The 15,857-nt window shown below is 47.5% G+C and overlaps 1 protein-coding gene across 1 annotated transcript in view; it reads left to right on the top strand.

The window, feature by feature from the left end:
• The first annotated feature begins 565 nt into the window (after positions 1-565).
• CRYBA4 (crystallin beta A4) overlaps positions 566-15,857 on the top strand; it is a 227,314-nt gene continuing 212,022 nt past the window's right edge. Inside the window, exon 1 of the mRNA XM_077295345.1 lies at positions 566-640. Coding sequence (XP_077151460.1) covers positions 581-640 — 60 coding nt within the window. The 5' untranslated portion in view covers positions 566-580. The remainder of the gene's footprint in view (positions 641-15,857) is intronic.

Raw genomic sequence — 15,857 nt, 5'->3', positions numbered from 1 at the left:
ACAGGCAGAGAGTTATTTTTAATTCATCAGTGACTCAAGAAAGAGGACTCATAGTGGAGCAAGTTAAAAATATTTCCCAAATTCCCTAATATTCTTAAATAAGCACTAAATATACAAAATGCATTTACTAAATAGTGCAATAAAAATGTTATATACACTGAATGGCCACTTTCTGAGAGACCACCAACTTACAGTCAGCCCTCCTTTGGTTTTTAGAACTGCAGTGATTTGTAGTGTCATACTTTAGGTTTAACCAGGAAATGTGGACAGGATAGCTCCTTAAAGTTGAAGTATGTACTGACACACTTTGAACAGCCCATTTGAGATTTTCCATAGGATTAAGATCTGGGTACTGTGAAGGATAGGGAAGCAAGGAAAACTTAGTCATGTTCCTTTAATTTAGGACTGCACACGAAACGGTTTGTTGCGTCCCACGGATCTGTCTGGGAGACATCAGCTCCTTTCTTCCTATATTGAAATGTATTTGCGTCTTTCAGACAAGAACACATTTGAACACTTGGGTGCCAGGACAGGGGCGGAGAAGCGCTCGTCAGGCCTGGCTCCAACGTGCAGCGGCGTGATGAGGTCAACACATCAGCACCGCAGTGCAGCAGAGGGAGCGGAGATGGCGCAGGCAATAGTAAGCATTCCATGAAGGGGCATATTTTGCAGAGGGGCTGTGTGTGTGTCGGGGGGAAGGGGAAAGGGGGTGTTTTGGAGAGAAGCAGTGTATTTTGCAGAGGGACAGTGTGGAGGGATATTTTGGAGAGGGTCAGTGTGAGATTTATTTTGGAGAGGGGCAGTGGTGGTGATATTTTGCATAGGGCAAGTATGGGGGATATTTTGGAGAGGGGCAGCGTGTTGGGATATTATGGAGAAGGGCAGTGTGTGGGGGGATGTTTTGTGCAGTAAGCCAAGAAATTATTTATTCAGAGGCACAGCATAGGAGACATTTTTATTCATGGGGCAGTATAGTGATACTTTTATTTTTAATGGCACAGTGTGGGGATGTACAGCTGAAGACAAAGAAGAGTGAAGTCTGAAGAGATGAGCAGCTTGGCGTCTGTATTATATGCAGATAGAAGGGATGGGAATGATTTCAATCAGAGAAGATGTCACCTATAAGATACATGGATGTAAATGTTTATTTGTGGTCCTGCCTGTGTTTCATCAGTACTATCGCTCCTGTATGGTCCGCATTCTGAGGCTGGTAACAACAGTTCCCAGTTAGGGTTGAGCGAAACGGGTCGATCATTTTCAAAAGTCGCCGACTTTTGGCTAAGTCGGCGTCTCATGAAACCCGATCCGACCCCTGTGCTTGTCGGCCATGCGGTACGCGACTTTCGCGCCAAAGTCGCGTTTCAATGACGCGAAAAGCGCCATTTCTCAGCCAATGAAGGTGAACGCAGAGTGTGGGCAGCGTGATGACATAGATCCTGGTCCCCACCATCTTAGAGAAGGGCATTGCAGTGATTGGCTTGCTGTCTGCGGCGTCACAGGGGCTATAAAGGGGCGTTCCCGCCGACCGCCATCTTACTGCTGCTGATCTGAGCTTAGGGACAGGTTGCTGCCGCTTCGTCAGAAGCAGGGAGAGCGTTAGGCAGGGTCCACTAACCACCAAACCGCTTGTGCTGCAGCGATTTCCACTGTCCAACACCACCTTCGGTGTGCAGGGACTGTGGAAGCTATTTTTTTTTTTTTTTCCCCTCAGCGCTGTAGCTCATTGGGCTGCCCTAGAAGGCTCCGTGATAGCTGTATTGCTGTGTGTACGCCACTGTGGAAACCAACTGCTTTTTTCAAAGCACATATCCTCTTGTTCCTTCCTTTCTGCACAGCTATCTTTTTTGTTTGTCCACACTTTTTATTTAATTTGTGCATCAGTCCACTCCTATTGCTGCCTGCCATACCTGGCTTAGATTACTGCAGGGAGATAGTAATTGTAGGACAGTCCCTGTTTTTTTTGTTTTTTTTTTGTGGGAGATTAAGATTGGCATTTCTGCTACAGTGCCATCCCTGTGTGTGCCATCTCTCACTGAGTGGGCCATAGAAAGCCTATTTATTTTTTCCGTGATTTGTGTTCTAAATTCTACCTCAACACAAAAACACTACATCAATCAGTGGGAGAAAAATATTGGCCTCAGTCAGGGCTTGTGTGTCACTGCTGTGTGTGCTATCTCTCATTCAGTGGGCTATAGAAAGCCTATTTTTTTTTTTTTTTTTTAATATTATTTGGTTTCTAAAGTCTCCCTGAAAAAAAAAAAAAAAACCTAAAAAAACAGTGGGAGAGTAATATTGCCCTTTCAGCTTGTGTGCCAGTCTTGACTCCTGGGTGTGCCACCTCTCTCTCTCATTCAGTGGGCCATAGAAAGGCTATTTTTTTTTTTTTTTTTTAATATTATTTGGTTTCTAAAGTCTCCCTGAAAAAAAAAAAAAAAACATAAAAAAACAGTGGGAGAGTAATATTGCCCTTTCAGCTTGTGTGCCAGTCTTGACTCCTGGGTGTGCCACCTCTCTCCCTCTCATTCAGTGGGCCATAGAAAGCCTATTTATTTATTTTTTTAAATATTATTGGGTTTCTAAAGTCTCCCTTAAAAAACAAAAAATACATAAAAAAACAGTGGGAGAGTAATATTGCCCTTTCAGCTTGTGTGCCAGTCTTGACTCCTGGGTGTGCCACCTCTCTCTCTCATTCAGTGGGCCATAGAAAGGCTATTTTTTTTTTGGTTTTTTTAATATTATTTGGTTTCTAAAGTCTCCCTGAAAAAAAAAAAAAAACATAAAAAAACAGTGGGAGAGTAATATTGCCCTTTCAGCTTGTGTGCCAGTCTTGACTCCTGGGTGTGCCACCTCTCTCCCTTTCATTCAGTGGGCCATAGAAAGCCTATTTATTTTTTTTTTTAAATATTATTGGGTTTCTAAAGTCTCCCTTAAAAAACAAAAAATACATAAAAAAACAGTGGGAGAGTAATATTACCCTTTCAGCTTGTGTGCCAGGCTTGACTCCTGGGTGTGCCACCTCTCTCTCTCATTCAGTGGGCCATAGAAAGGCTATTTTTTTTTTTGGTTTTTTTAATATTATTTGGTTTCTAAAGTCTCCCTGAAAAAAAAAAAAAAAACATAAAAAAACAGTGGGAGAGTAATATTGCCCTTTCAGCTTGTGTGCCAGTCTTGACTCCTGGGTGTGCCACCTCTCTCCCTTTCATTCAGTGGGCCATAGAAAGCCTATTTATTTATTTTTTTAAATATTATTGGGTTTCTAAAGTCTCCCTTAAAAAACAAAAAATACATAAAAAAACAGTGGGAGAGTAATATTGCCCTTTCAGCTTGTGTGCCAGTCTTGACTCCTGGGTGTGCCACCTCTCTCTCTCATTCAGTGGGCCATAGAAAGGCTATTTTTTTTTTTTTTTTTTTTAATATTATTTGGTTTCTAAAGTCTCCCTGAAATAAAAAAAAAACTTAAAAAAACAGTGGGAGAGTAATATTGCCCTTTCAGCTTGTGTGCCAGTCTTGACTCCTGGGTGTGCCACCTCTCTCTCTCTAATTGTGGGCCATAGAAAGCCTTTTTTTTTTTTTTTTTTTTTTTTATATTATTTGGTTTCTAAAGTCTCCCTGAGAAAAAAAAATAAATAAATTAGGTGGGAGATTAATATTGACATTAGTGCTTGAGTGACAGTCCTGCGTGTGTGTCATCTCTGTGATTTTGTGCCACAGAAAACAGAGTGTGTAACATTGTGCCTGATTTTCCTTGTGGTCTCACCAACCTGTTAAGGGATATTGAAATCATACTGAAGTTATAGCTCACCGTGTAAGTTGTTTGACAGCAACAAATAAAGTTACTTTGGTTAAGATTTTAAAACAATGAGGAAGTCTGGTGCAAGAGGTCGTCGTGGGCGTTCATTGTCAGCTGGTAATGATGGTAGTGGTAGTGGAGCATCAGGTGGTCGTGGGGATAAAAATATTCCACCTAAGTCTGGAGCTGTGGAGCCAGTTTCGTCGTCAGGCTACACAAGGCCTCGAACGCTCTCTTTTCTGGGAGTAGGAAAACCGCTTTTAAAGGCGGAGCAGCAACAGCAAGTTTTGGCTTACATTGCAGACTCAGCCTCTAGCTCTTTTGCCTCCTCTTCCGAAACTGGTAAATGTAAAAGCAGCGCGTCGCTTGTGGATGTTCACGGTCAGGGACAAGTCGCTTCCTTGTCCTCCTCAGCAAAAACTACAACAAGAGAGAAGGATGCAGCAGGCGACACAACGGGTCACTCCATGGAGCTCTTTACACATACCGTCCCTGGCTTAGAAAGTGAAACATTTAACAGGCCATGCCCATTACAAGTATATTCTGACATGGAGTGCACTGATGCACAGCCACAGCCAGAGTACTATGCTGCTCCTTTGACTCAGACCACCACATTGCCCTCTCAGGGTACAGATCCACAATCAGACCCTGATGAGACTATGTTGCCCCGCCACGAACGCTATACCACCGACCGACACAGTAACACAGACGAAGTTGCACACGAGCTCGAAGAGGAGGTAATAGATGACCCAGTTATTGACCCCGATTGGCAGCCATTGGGGGAACAGGGTGCAGGCGGCAGTAGTTCAGAAGCGGAGGTGGAGGAGGGGCCGCAGCAGGCATCAACATCGCAACAGGTTCCATCTGCCGGGCCCGTATCTGGCCCAAAACGCGTGTCAAAGCCAAAACCTGTTGGAGCACAGCGTTGCCATCCGGTTAAAGCTCAGTCTGCAATCCCTGAAAAGGGATCCGAGTCTAGGAAGAGTGCAGTCTGGCATTTTTTTAAACAACATCCAACTGATCAGCGCAAAGTCATCTGTCAAAAATGTTCAACTAGCTTAAGCAGAGGTCAGAATCTGAAAAGTCTAAATACTAGTTGCATGCATAGACACTTAACCACCATGCATTTTCAAGCCTGGACTAACTACCAAACGTCCCTCAAGGTTGTAGCACCCTCGGCCAATGAAGCTAGTCAGCAACGCAACATCCCTTCCGTCACTGTAAGGCCACCATTTTCCGCACCACCGGCAGTATCTGTGCAGGTTTCTTTGCCAGCCAAAAGCAGTCAGGGTCAGGGAATCACCAGTTTTGTAGGAGGAAATATTGCATCTAGGGCACCGGCGGAAACAATACCGTCTCCAACCGTCTCTCAGTCTGCCATGTACACCGGCACACCCGAAAGTTCCACGATCTCCAGCTCTCCAGTCCAGCTCACCCTACATGAGACTCTGGTTAGAAAAAGGAAGTACTTATCCTCGCATCCGCGTACACAGTGTTTTAACGCCCACATAGCTAGACTAATCTCGTTAGAGATGATGCCCTACCGGTTAGTTGAAAGCGAAGCTTTCAAAGCCCTGATGGAGTACGCTGAACCACGATACGAGCTACCCAGTCGACACTTTTTTTCCAGAAAAGCCATCCCAGCCCTGCACCAGCATGTTAAACAGCGCATCGTCCATGCACTCAGGCAATCTGTGAGTACAAAGGTGCACCTGACTACAGATGCATGGACCAGTAGGCATGGCCAGGGACGTTATGTGTCCATCACGGCACACTGGGTGAATGTGGTGGATGCAGGGTCCACAGGCGACATCAATTTAGGGACAGTTGTGCCTAGCCCACGGTCTAGGAAACAGTTGGCTGTAGGCGTTCGCACCCCCTCCTCCTCCTCCTCCTCGTCCTCCTGCAGAAGCTACAGCTCTTCCACAGAACGCAGTCTGCCAACCACTCCATCGGCAGATGACACTGTTGCACACCAGTTGTCCCATTATGGGCCAGCTACTGCCAAGCGTCAGCAGGCTGTATTGGCTATGAAGTGCTTGGGCGACAACAGACACACCGCGGAAGTTCTGTCCGAGTTCTTGCAACAAGAAACGCAGTCGTGGCTGGGCACAGTAGATCTTGAGGCAGGCAAGGTAGTGAGTGATAACGGAAGGAATTTCATGGCTGCCATCTCCCTTTCCCAACTGAAACACATTCCTTGCCTGGCTCACACCTTAAACCTGGTGGTGCAGTGCTTATTGAAAACTTATCCTGGGTTCTCCGACCTGCTCCTCAAAGTGCGTGCACTTTGCTCACATATCCGACGTTCGCCTGTACACGCCAGCCGTATGCAGACCTATCAGCGGTCTTTGAACCTTCCCCAGCATCGCCTAATCATAGACGTTGCAACAAGGTGGAACTCAACACTGCACATGCTTCAGAGACTGTGCGAACAGAGGCGTGCTGTTATTTATTTGTGGGAGGATACACGGGCAGGCAGTAGGATGGCAGACATGGAGTTGTCAGGTGTGCAGTGGTCTAAGATACAAGACATGTGTCAAGTCCTTCAGTGTTTTGAGGAATGCACACGGCTGGTTAGTGCAGACAACGCCGTAATAAGCATGAGCATCCCCCTAATGCGTCTGCTGATGCAAAGTTTGACGCACATAAAGGAGCAGGCGTCTGCACCAGAGGAAGAGGAAAGCCTTGATGACAGTCAGCCATTGTCTGGTCAGGGCAGTGTACAGGACGAGGTAGCGGGCGAAGAGGAGGTGGAGGACGAGGAGGATGATGGGGATGAGTATATTTTTAATGCCGAACCTTTCCCGGGGGCACAGGAAATTGGTTGCGTGTCACGGCCGGGTTCTGGTTTTTTGAGGGACACAAGTGACGTAGATTTGCCTGCAACTGCCCCTCAACCAATCACAACCGGAGATTTGACAACTGGAACTTTGGCCCACATGGCGGATTATGCCTTACGTATCCTAAAAAGGGACACACGCATTACGAAAATGATGAACGATGACGATTACTGGTTGGCCTGCCTCCTTGATCCACGCTATAAAGGCAAATTGCAAAATATTATGCCACATGAGAACTTGGAACTAATATTAGCAACCAAACAATCAACTCTTGTTGACCGTTTGCTTCAGGCATTCCCAGCACACAGCGCACGTGATCGTTCTCACACGAGCTCCAGGGGGCAGCAGACTAGGAGTGTTAGGGGTGCACACATCAGAAGTGGCGTTGGACAGAGGGGTTTTCTGACCAGGTTGTGGAGTGATTTTGCTATGACCGCAGACAGGACAGGTACTGCTGCATCAATTGAAAGTGACAGGAGACAACATTTGTCCAGTATGGTTACTAACTATTTTTCATCCCTTATCGATGTTCTCCCTCAACCGTCATTCCCATTTGATTACTGGGCCTCCAAATTAGACACCTGGCCAGAATTGGCAGAATATGCATTGCAGGAGCTTGCTTGCCCGGCAGCAAGTGTCCTATCAGAAAGAGTATTCAGTGCTGCAGGTTCAATATTAACCGAAAAAAGGACTCGTCTGGCTACCCAAAATGTTGACGATCTAACATTCATTAAAATGAACCACAACTGGATTTCGAAATCTTTTGCCCCACCTTGCCCGGCCGACACCTAGCTTTCCTATGAAAGGCTCTTGCCTGTGAATTACTTTTCTAATGTCTAATTTGCTGCAGCTGATTGTACAGCATACGACATGTTTACACCTCCCTAAATGGCCAAACTCCCCACACGGGGCCGTGGTATCGCGACTTGGCGCAAGCACCCGTGAGACTGCTGTTTGTCTGAAGAGGTGGGTGTGCTCGCTTTTGGTTGACGGCATTGCTACTGGGTCCCTCATAGTACAATGTAGTGTCTCTGGCGGTGGTGGTGCGCACCCAACGTCAGACACACCGTTGTAACATGAGGGGCCCTGGGGCGGTCCCGCCGGCCTCTAGAGAGTTCCCCCCTACCCCAGCTCAAAATGTGCTCTACCACATGCAAAATTATGTCGCACAGCTCCACCAATCTTTAGTCTATTCGCTGACATCATTCAATGTCTGGCACTGACAATACAAATTTGTAGACATCTATGATGCAACTTAAAGTAGTCTGTGTCTGTGTCCTATATTGGCACCATTAAATAGTTACTGCCAAATTACTATGTCAGAAACTCAGCAGATGAGCCCACCCCTGTACCTAAGTATGCCACCTTTTTTTTTGTTTTGGTTGTTTTGCGAGACATTAACATCTATTTATATTTTGGGAGTACTGGGACAGACACTCCTTGCACTACTCCTCCACTCACCACCAAGCTGCCCGTGTATCCATGTAACCGCTGTAAAACTGCCATGAGCCTATTGTTTGTTATTTTAGGCCTTTGAAGCCTGTCTGCGGTCCCTCCTTCCACTAGTCCTCCACTGGCCAGACCACTGCTGCCCGTGTACCCCTGGAACCAATTATAAAGTGCCTACAGCCAGCCCATTTTTTTATGTTAGGCCTTTGAAGCCTGTCTGCGGTCCCTCCTTCCACTAGTCCTCCACTGACCAGACCACTGCTGCCCGTGTACCCCTGGAACCAATTATAAAGTGCCTACAGCCAGCCCATTTTTTTATGTTAGGCCTTTGAAGCCTGTCTGCGGTCCCTCCTTCCACTAGTCCTCCACTGACCAGACCACTGCTGCCCGTGTACCCCTGGAACCAATTATAAAGTGCCTACAGCCAGCCCATTTTTTTATGTTAGGCCTTTGAAGCCTGTCTGCGGTCCCTCCTTCCACTAGTCCTCCACTGACCAGACCACTGCTGCCCGTGTACCCCTGGAACCAATTATAAAGTGCCTACAGCCAGCCCATTTTTTTATGTTAGGCCTTTGAAGCCTGTCTGCGGTCCCTCCTTCCACTAGTCCTCCACTGGCCAGACCACTGCTGCCCGTGTACCCCTGGAACCAATTATAAAGTGCCTACAGCCAGCCCATTTTTTTATGTTAGGCCTTTGAAGCCTGTCTGCGGTCCCTCCTTCCACTAGTCCTCCACTGACCAGACCACTGCTGCCCGTGTACCCCTGGAACCAATTATAAAGTGCCTACAGCCAGCCCGTTTTTTTATGTTAGGCCTTTGAAGCCTGTCTGCGGTCCCTCCTTCCACTAGTCCTCCACTGACCAGACCACTGCTGCCCGTGTACCCCTGGAACCAATTATAAAGTGCCTACAGCCAGCCCATTTTTTTATGTTAGGCCTTTGAAGCCTGTCTGCGGTCCCTCCTTCCACTAGTCCTCCACTGGCCAGACCACTGCTGCCCGTGTACCCCTGGAACCAATTATAAAGTGCCTACAGCCAGCCCATTTTTTTATGTTAGGCCTTTGAAGCCTGTCTGCGGTCCCTCCTTCCACTAGTCCTCCACTGACCAGACCACTGCTGCCCGTGTACCCCTGGAACCAATTATAAAGTGCCTACAGCCAGCCCGTTTTTTTATGTTAGGCCTTTGAAGCCTGTCTGCGGTCCCTCCTTCCACTAGTCCTCCACTGACCAGACCACTGCTGCCCGTGTACCCCTGGAACCAATTATAAAGTGCCTACAGCCAGCCCATTTTTTTATGTTAGGCCTTTGAAGCCTGTCTGCGGTCCCTCCTTCCACTAGTCCTCCACTGGCCAGACCACTGCTGCCCGTGTACCCCTGGAACCAATTATAAAGTGCCTACAGCCAGCCCATTTTTTTATGTTAGGCCTTTGAAGCCTGTCTGCGGTCCCTCCTTCCACTAGTCCTCCACTGACCAGACCACTGCTGCCCGTGTACCCCTGGAACCAATTATAAAGTGCCTACAGCCAGCCCGTTTTTTTATGTTAGGCCTTTGAAGCCTGTCTGCGGTCCCTCCTTCCACTAGTCCTCCACTGGCCAGACCACTGCTGCCCGTGTACCCCTGGAACCAATTATAAAGTGCCTACAGCCAGCCCATTTTTTTATGTTAGGCCTTTGAAGCCTGTCTGCGGTCCCTCCTTCCACTAGTCCTCCACTGGCCAGACCACTGCTGCCCGTGTACCCCTGGAACCAATTATAAAGTGCCTACAGCCAGCCCATTTTTTTATGTTAGGCCTTTGAAGCCTGTCTGCGGTCCCTCCTTCCACTAGTCCTCCACTGACCAGACCACTGCTGCCCGTGTACCCCTGGAACCAATTATAAAGTGCCTACAGCCAGCCCGTTTTTTTATGTTAGGCCTTTGAAGCCTGTCTGCGGTCCCTCCTTCCACTAGTCCTCCACTGGCCAGACCACTGCTGCCCGTGTACCCCTGGAACCAATTATAAAGTGCCTACAGCCAGCCCATTTTTTTATGTTAGGCCTTTGAAGCCTGTCTGCGGTCCCTCCTTCCACTAGTCCTCCACTGACCAGACCACTGCTGCCCGTGTACCCCTGGAACCAATTATAAAGTGCCTACAGCCAGCCCATTTTTTTATGTTAGGCCTTTGAAGCCTGTCTGCGGTCCCTCCTTCCACTAGTCCTCCACTGGCCAGACCACTGCTGCCCGTGTACCCCTGGAACCAATTATAAAGTGCCTACAGCCAGCCCATTTTTTTATGTTAGGCCTTTGAAGCCTGTCTGCGGTCCCTCCTTCCACTAGTCCTCCACTGGCCAGACCACTGCTGCCCGTGTACCCCTGGAACCAATTATAAAGTGCCTACAGCCAGCCCATTTTTTTATGTTAGGCCTTTGAAGCCTGTCTGCGGTCCCTCCTTCCACTAGTCCTCCACTGGCCAGACCACTGCTGCCCGTGTACCCCTGGAACCAATTATAAAGTGCCTACAGCCAGCCCGTTTTTTTATGTTAGGCCTTTGAAGCCTGTCTGCGGTCCCTCCTTCCACTAGTCCTCCACTGGCCAGACCACTGCTGCCCGTGTACCCCTGGAACCAATTATAAAGTGCCTACAGCCAGCCCATTTTTTTATGTTAGGCCTTTGAAGCCTGTCTGCGGTCCCTCCTTCCACTAGTCCTCCACTGACCAGACCACTGCTGCCCGTGTACCCCTGGAACCAATTATAAAGTGCCTACAGCCAGCCCGTTTTTTTATGTTAGGCCTTTGAAGCCTGTCTGCGGTCCCTCCTTCCACTAGTCCTCCACTGACCAGACCACTGCTGCCCGTGTACCCCTGGAACCAATTATAAAGTGCCTACAGCCAGCCCGTTTTTTTATGTTAGGCCTTTGAAGCCTGTCTGCGGTCCCTCCTTCCACTAGTCCTCCACTGGCCAGACCACTGCTGCCCGTGTACCCCTGGAACCAATTATAAAGTGCCTACAGCCAGCCCATTTTCTTATGTTAGGCCTTTGAAGCCTGTCTGCGGTCCCTACTTTAAATACTCCTCCACTGACCACCAAGCTGCCTGCCCGTGTATCCATGTAACCGCTGTAAAACTGCCATGAGCCTATTGTTTGTTATGTTAGGCCTTTGATAGCCTGTCTGCGGCCCCTACTTGCAATACTCCTCCACTGACCACAATGCTGCCTGGAGTGCCTGCCTGTGTATCCATGTAACCGATGTAAAACTGCCATGACTGCCTACTGTTTGTTATTTTAGGCCTTTGATAGCCTGTCTGCGGCCCCTACTTGCAATACTCCTCCACTGACCACAATGCTGCCTGGAGTGCCTGCCTGTGTATCCATGTAACCGATGTAAAACTGCCATGACTGCCTACTGTTTGTTATTTTAGGCCTTTGATAGCCTGTCTGCGGCCCCTACTTGCAATACTCCTCCACTGACCACAATGCTGCCTGGAGTGCCTGCCTGTGTATCCATGTAACCGATGTAAAACTGCCATGACTGCCTACTGTTTGTTATTTTAGGCCTTTGATAGCCTGTCTGCAGCCCCTACTTGCAATACTCCTCCACTGACCACACCAATGCTGCCCGTGTACCCCTGGAACCTATTTAAAAGTTCATAGAGCCTAGTTATATATTTTATTTACTATTAATAAGGCCATGATGGACTACGCTGTACCACGCTACAAGCTAACCAGTCGACACTTCTTTTGCGAGAAAAGCCATCCCAACCCTCCACCAGCATGTAGAAGACCGCATTGTCCATGCACTCTGGCAATCTGTGAGTACAAAGGTGCACCTGACAACAGACGCATGGACCTGTAGGCATGGCCACGGAAGATTACGTGTCCATTACGGCGCAATGGGTTGATGTGGTGGATGCATGGTCCACAGGGGACAGCCTACTAAGTCTGTCTGCAGTCCCTAATTCAAATTGTCCTCCACTGTCTAAATCGGAGCTTCCACCTTCTGGCTTTCGGCCTATAGTATCAGAAATTAAACTGCATTTGGCCTTCAACTTTGGTTAGGGCCTACTAACGGCTTCTGCCCCTCCCTGGTGTTGCCCTCAACTAAATAAAGCTGAGCTTCAACCTTCTGCTCCAAATTACCATTTTAAAAAATGCAACAGGCTTTTCCGGCCTACTAAAGGTGTCTGTCTGTGTGCCCCTGCCTGGTGTTGTCCTCAACTAAATAAAGCTGAGCTTCAACCTTCTGCTCCAAATTACCATTTTAAAAAATGCAATAGGCTTTTCCGGCCTACTAAAGGTGTCTGTCTGTGTGCCCCTGCCTGGTGTTGCCCTCAACTAAATAAAGCTGAGCTTCAACCTTCTGCTCCAAATTACCATTTTAAAAAATGCAATAGGCTTTTCCGGCCTACTAAAGGTGTCTGTCTGTGTGCCCCTGCCTGGTGTTGTCCTCAACTAAATAAAGCTGAGCTTCAACCTTCCGGCTCTCATTAAGTGGTTTAAAAAAAAAAAAATGGTGGTTAGGGCCTACTAACGGCTTCTGCCCCTCCCTGGTGTTGCCCTCAACTAAATAAAGCTGAGCTTCAACCTTCTGCTCCAAATTACCATTTTAAAAAATGCAATAGGCTTTTCCGGCCTACTAAAGGTGTCTGTCTGTGTGCCCCTGCCTGGTGTTGCCCTCAACTAAATAAAGCTGAGCTTCAACCTTCTGCTCCAAATTACCATTTTAAAAAATGCAATAGGCTTTTCCGGCCTACTAAAGGTGTCTGTCTGTGTGCCCCTGCCTGGTGTTGTCCTCAACTAAATAAAGCTGAGCTTCAACCTTCCGGCTCTCATTAAGTGGTTTTAAAAAAAAAAAATGGTGGTTAGGGCCTACTAACGGCTTCTGCCCCTCCCTGGTGTTGCCCTCAACTAAATAAAGCTGAGCTTCAACCTTCTGCTCCAAATTACCATTTTAAAAAATGCAATAGGCTTTTCCGGCCTACTAAAGGTGTCTGTCTGTGTGCCCCTGCCTGGTGTTGCCCTCAACTAAATAAAGCTGAGCTTCAACCTTCTGCTCCAAATTACCATTTTAAAAAATGCAATAGGCTTTTCCGGCCTACTAAAGGTGTCTGTCTGTGTGCCCCTGCCTGGTGTTGTCCTCAACTAAATAAAGCTGAGCTTCAACCTTCTGCTCCAAATTACCATTTTAAAAAATGCAATAGGCTTTTCCGGCCTACTAAAGGTGTCTGTCTGTGTGCCCCTGCCTGGTGTTGTCCTCAACTAAATAAAGCTGAGCTTCAACCTTCTGCTCCAAATTACTATTTTAAAAAATGCAATAGGCTTTTCCGGCCTACTAAAGGTGTCTGTCTGTGTGCCCCTGCCTGGTGTTGTCCTCAACTAAATAAAGCTGAGCTTCAACCTTCCGGCTCTCATTAAGTGGTTTTAAAAAAAAAAAATGGTGGTTAGGGCCTACTAACGGCTTCTGCCCCTCCCTGGTGTTGCCCTCAACTAAATAAAGCTGAGCTTCAACCTTCTGCTCCAAATTACCATTTTAAAAAATGCAATAGGCTTTTCCGGCCTACTAAAGGTGTCTGTCTGTGTGCCCCTGCCTGGTGTTGCCCTCAACTAAATAAAGCTGAGCTTCAACCTTCTGCTCCAAATTACCATTTTAAAAAATGCAATAGGCTTTTCCGGCCTACTAAAGGTGTCTGTCTGTGTGCCCCTGCCTGGTGTTGTCCTCAACTAAATAAAGCTGAGCTTCAACCTTCCGGCTCTCATTAAGTGGTTTTAAAAAAAAAAAATGGTGGTTAGGGCCTACTAACGGCTTCTGCCCCTCCCTGGTGTTGCCCTCAACTAAATAAAGCTGAGCTTCAACCTTCTGCTCCAAATTACCATTTTAAAAAATGCAATAGGCTTTTCCGGCCTACTAAAGGTGTCTGTCTGTGTGCCCCTGCCTGGTGTTGCCCTCAACTAAATAAAGCTGAGCTTCAACCTTCTGCTCCAAATTACCATTTTAAAAAATGCAATAGGCTTTTCCGGCCTACTAAAGGTGTCTGTCTGTGTGCCCCTGCCTGGTGTTGTCCTCAACTAAATAAAGCTGAGCTTCAACCTTCCGGCTCTCATTAAGTGGTTTTAAAAAAAAAAAATGGTGGTTAGGGCCTACTAACGGCTTCTGCCCCTCCCTGGTGTTGCCCTCAACTAAATAAAGCTGAGCTTCAACCTTCTGCTCCAAATTACCATTTTAAAAAATGCAATAGGCTTTTCCGGCCTACTAAAGGTGTCTGTCTGTGTGCCCCTGCCTGGTGTTGTCCTCAACTAAATAAAGCTGAGCTTCAACCTTCCGGCTCTCATTAAGTGGTTTTAAAAAAAAAAAATGGTGGTTAGGGCCTACTAACGGCTTCTGCCCCTCCCTGGTGTTGCCCTCAACTAAATAAAGCTGAGCTTCAACCTTCTGCTCCAAATTACCATTTTAAAAAATGCAATAGGCTTTTCCGGCCTACTAAAGGTGTCTGTCTGTGTGCCCCTGCCTGGTGTTGCCCTCAACTAAATAAAGCTGAGCTTCAACCTTCTGCTCCAAATTACCATTTTAAAAAATGCAATAGGCTTTTCCGGCCTACTAAAGGTGTCTGTCTGTGTGCCCCTGCCTGGTGTTGTCCTCAACTAAATAAAGCTGAGCTTCAACCTTCCGGCTCTCATTAAGTGGTTTTAAAAAAAAAAAATGGTGGTTAGGGCCTACTAACGGCTTCTGCCCCTCCCTGGTGTTGCCCTCAACTAAATAAAGCTGAGCTTCAACCTTCTGCTCCAAATTACCATTTTAAAAAATGCAATAGGCTTTTCCGGCCTACTAAAGGTGTCTGCCCCTCCCTGGTGTTGTCCTCAACTGAACAAAGCTGAGCTTCCACATTCTGGCTTTCGCCCTATACTATCAGATATTAAACTGCATTTGGCCTACTAGTGTGGTTAGGCCCTTGAAACAGTGTCTGCTGCTCTTGGGTTTGCTACTCCACTGAACAAAGCAATGCCGCCTGTTTAGTCCTGTTACCAATTTTGAACTGCATGTAGCCTACTTTATTCTTTGGCCCTATATCTGTTTCCTCCTCATCCTGCCCATTGCCCAGCCACTGCTAAATGAGTCTGCTGGTACATTGACCTAGACCACTACATTCCCCTTGTACTCTACACAGCCAGAATCTGACCCTGCTGAAAGTAAGGTTCCCCTTCCCGCATGTTATACCACCTTACACAGGGACAAAGAGGAAGGTGCAGATGAAAGTGCAGGTTCCTTCATCAGGTGGGGGGGCATACTCGTTGGCGACGTCACTGGCACAGGGCCCCTCAGAGTACGCAAAAGTGTCGCTGCTGGTGGGAGGCGCCCCCGCCATGCAAACACACCGCCGTACTTTGAGGGGCCCTGTGCCAGTGGCAATGCGAACGAGTGGGCCCCCCCCCTGCTTGCTCAGGATCACAGCACTTGCAACGTTTAAATACTTACCTTTCCCTGCAACACCGCCGTGACGTAGTCCGCATTTCCTGGGCCCACGAAAAACTTGAGCCAGCCCTACTCCCCCCACAACTTTCCCCCAATTCCCTATGCCCAACTATTATTATACAGTTAATTAAGATTGGCAAGCTTCAGAAACAAGAATGGATGTTTTTGGCATTAAAATGGGCACTGTAGGTGTTTTCCTGGCCTCCACTCACTGCCGACTATGCTTCCCCATTGACTTGCATTGGGTTTCGTGTTTCGGTCGATCCCCGACTTTTAGCGATAATCGGCCGACTGCACTCGACTCGACTCTGGACAAAATCGGGTTTCCCAAAAC

This window comes from Ranitomeya variabilis, chromosome 1 (assembly GCF_051348905.1).
Source record: "Ranitomeya variabilis isolate aRanVar5 chromosome 1, aRanVar5.hap1, whole genome shotgun sequence".
In the NCBI taxonomy this organism is placed as follows: Eukaryota; Metazoa; Chordata; class Amphibia; order Anura; family Dendrobatidae; genus Ranitomeya; species Ranitomeya variabilis.
The sequence above is the reverse complement of the archived record's forward strand: the minus strand, read 5'-3'. Positions and strand labels throughout refer to the sequence as shown.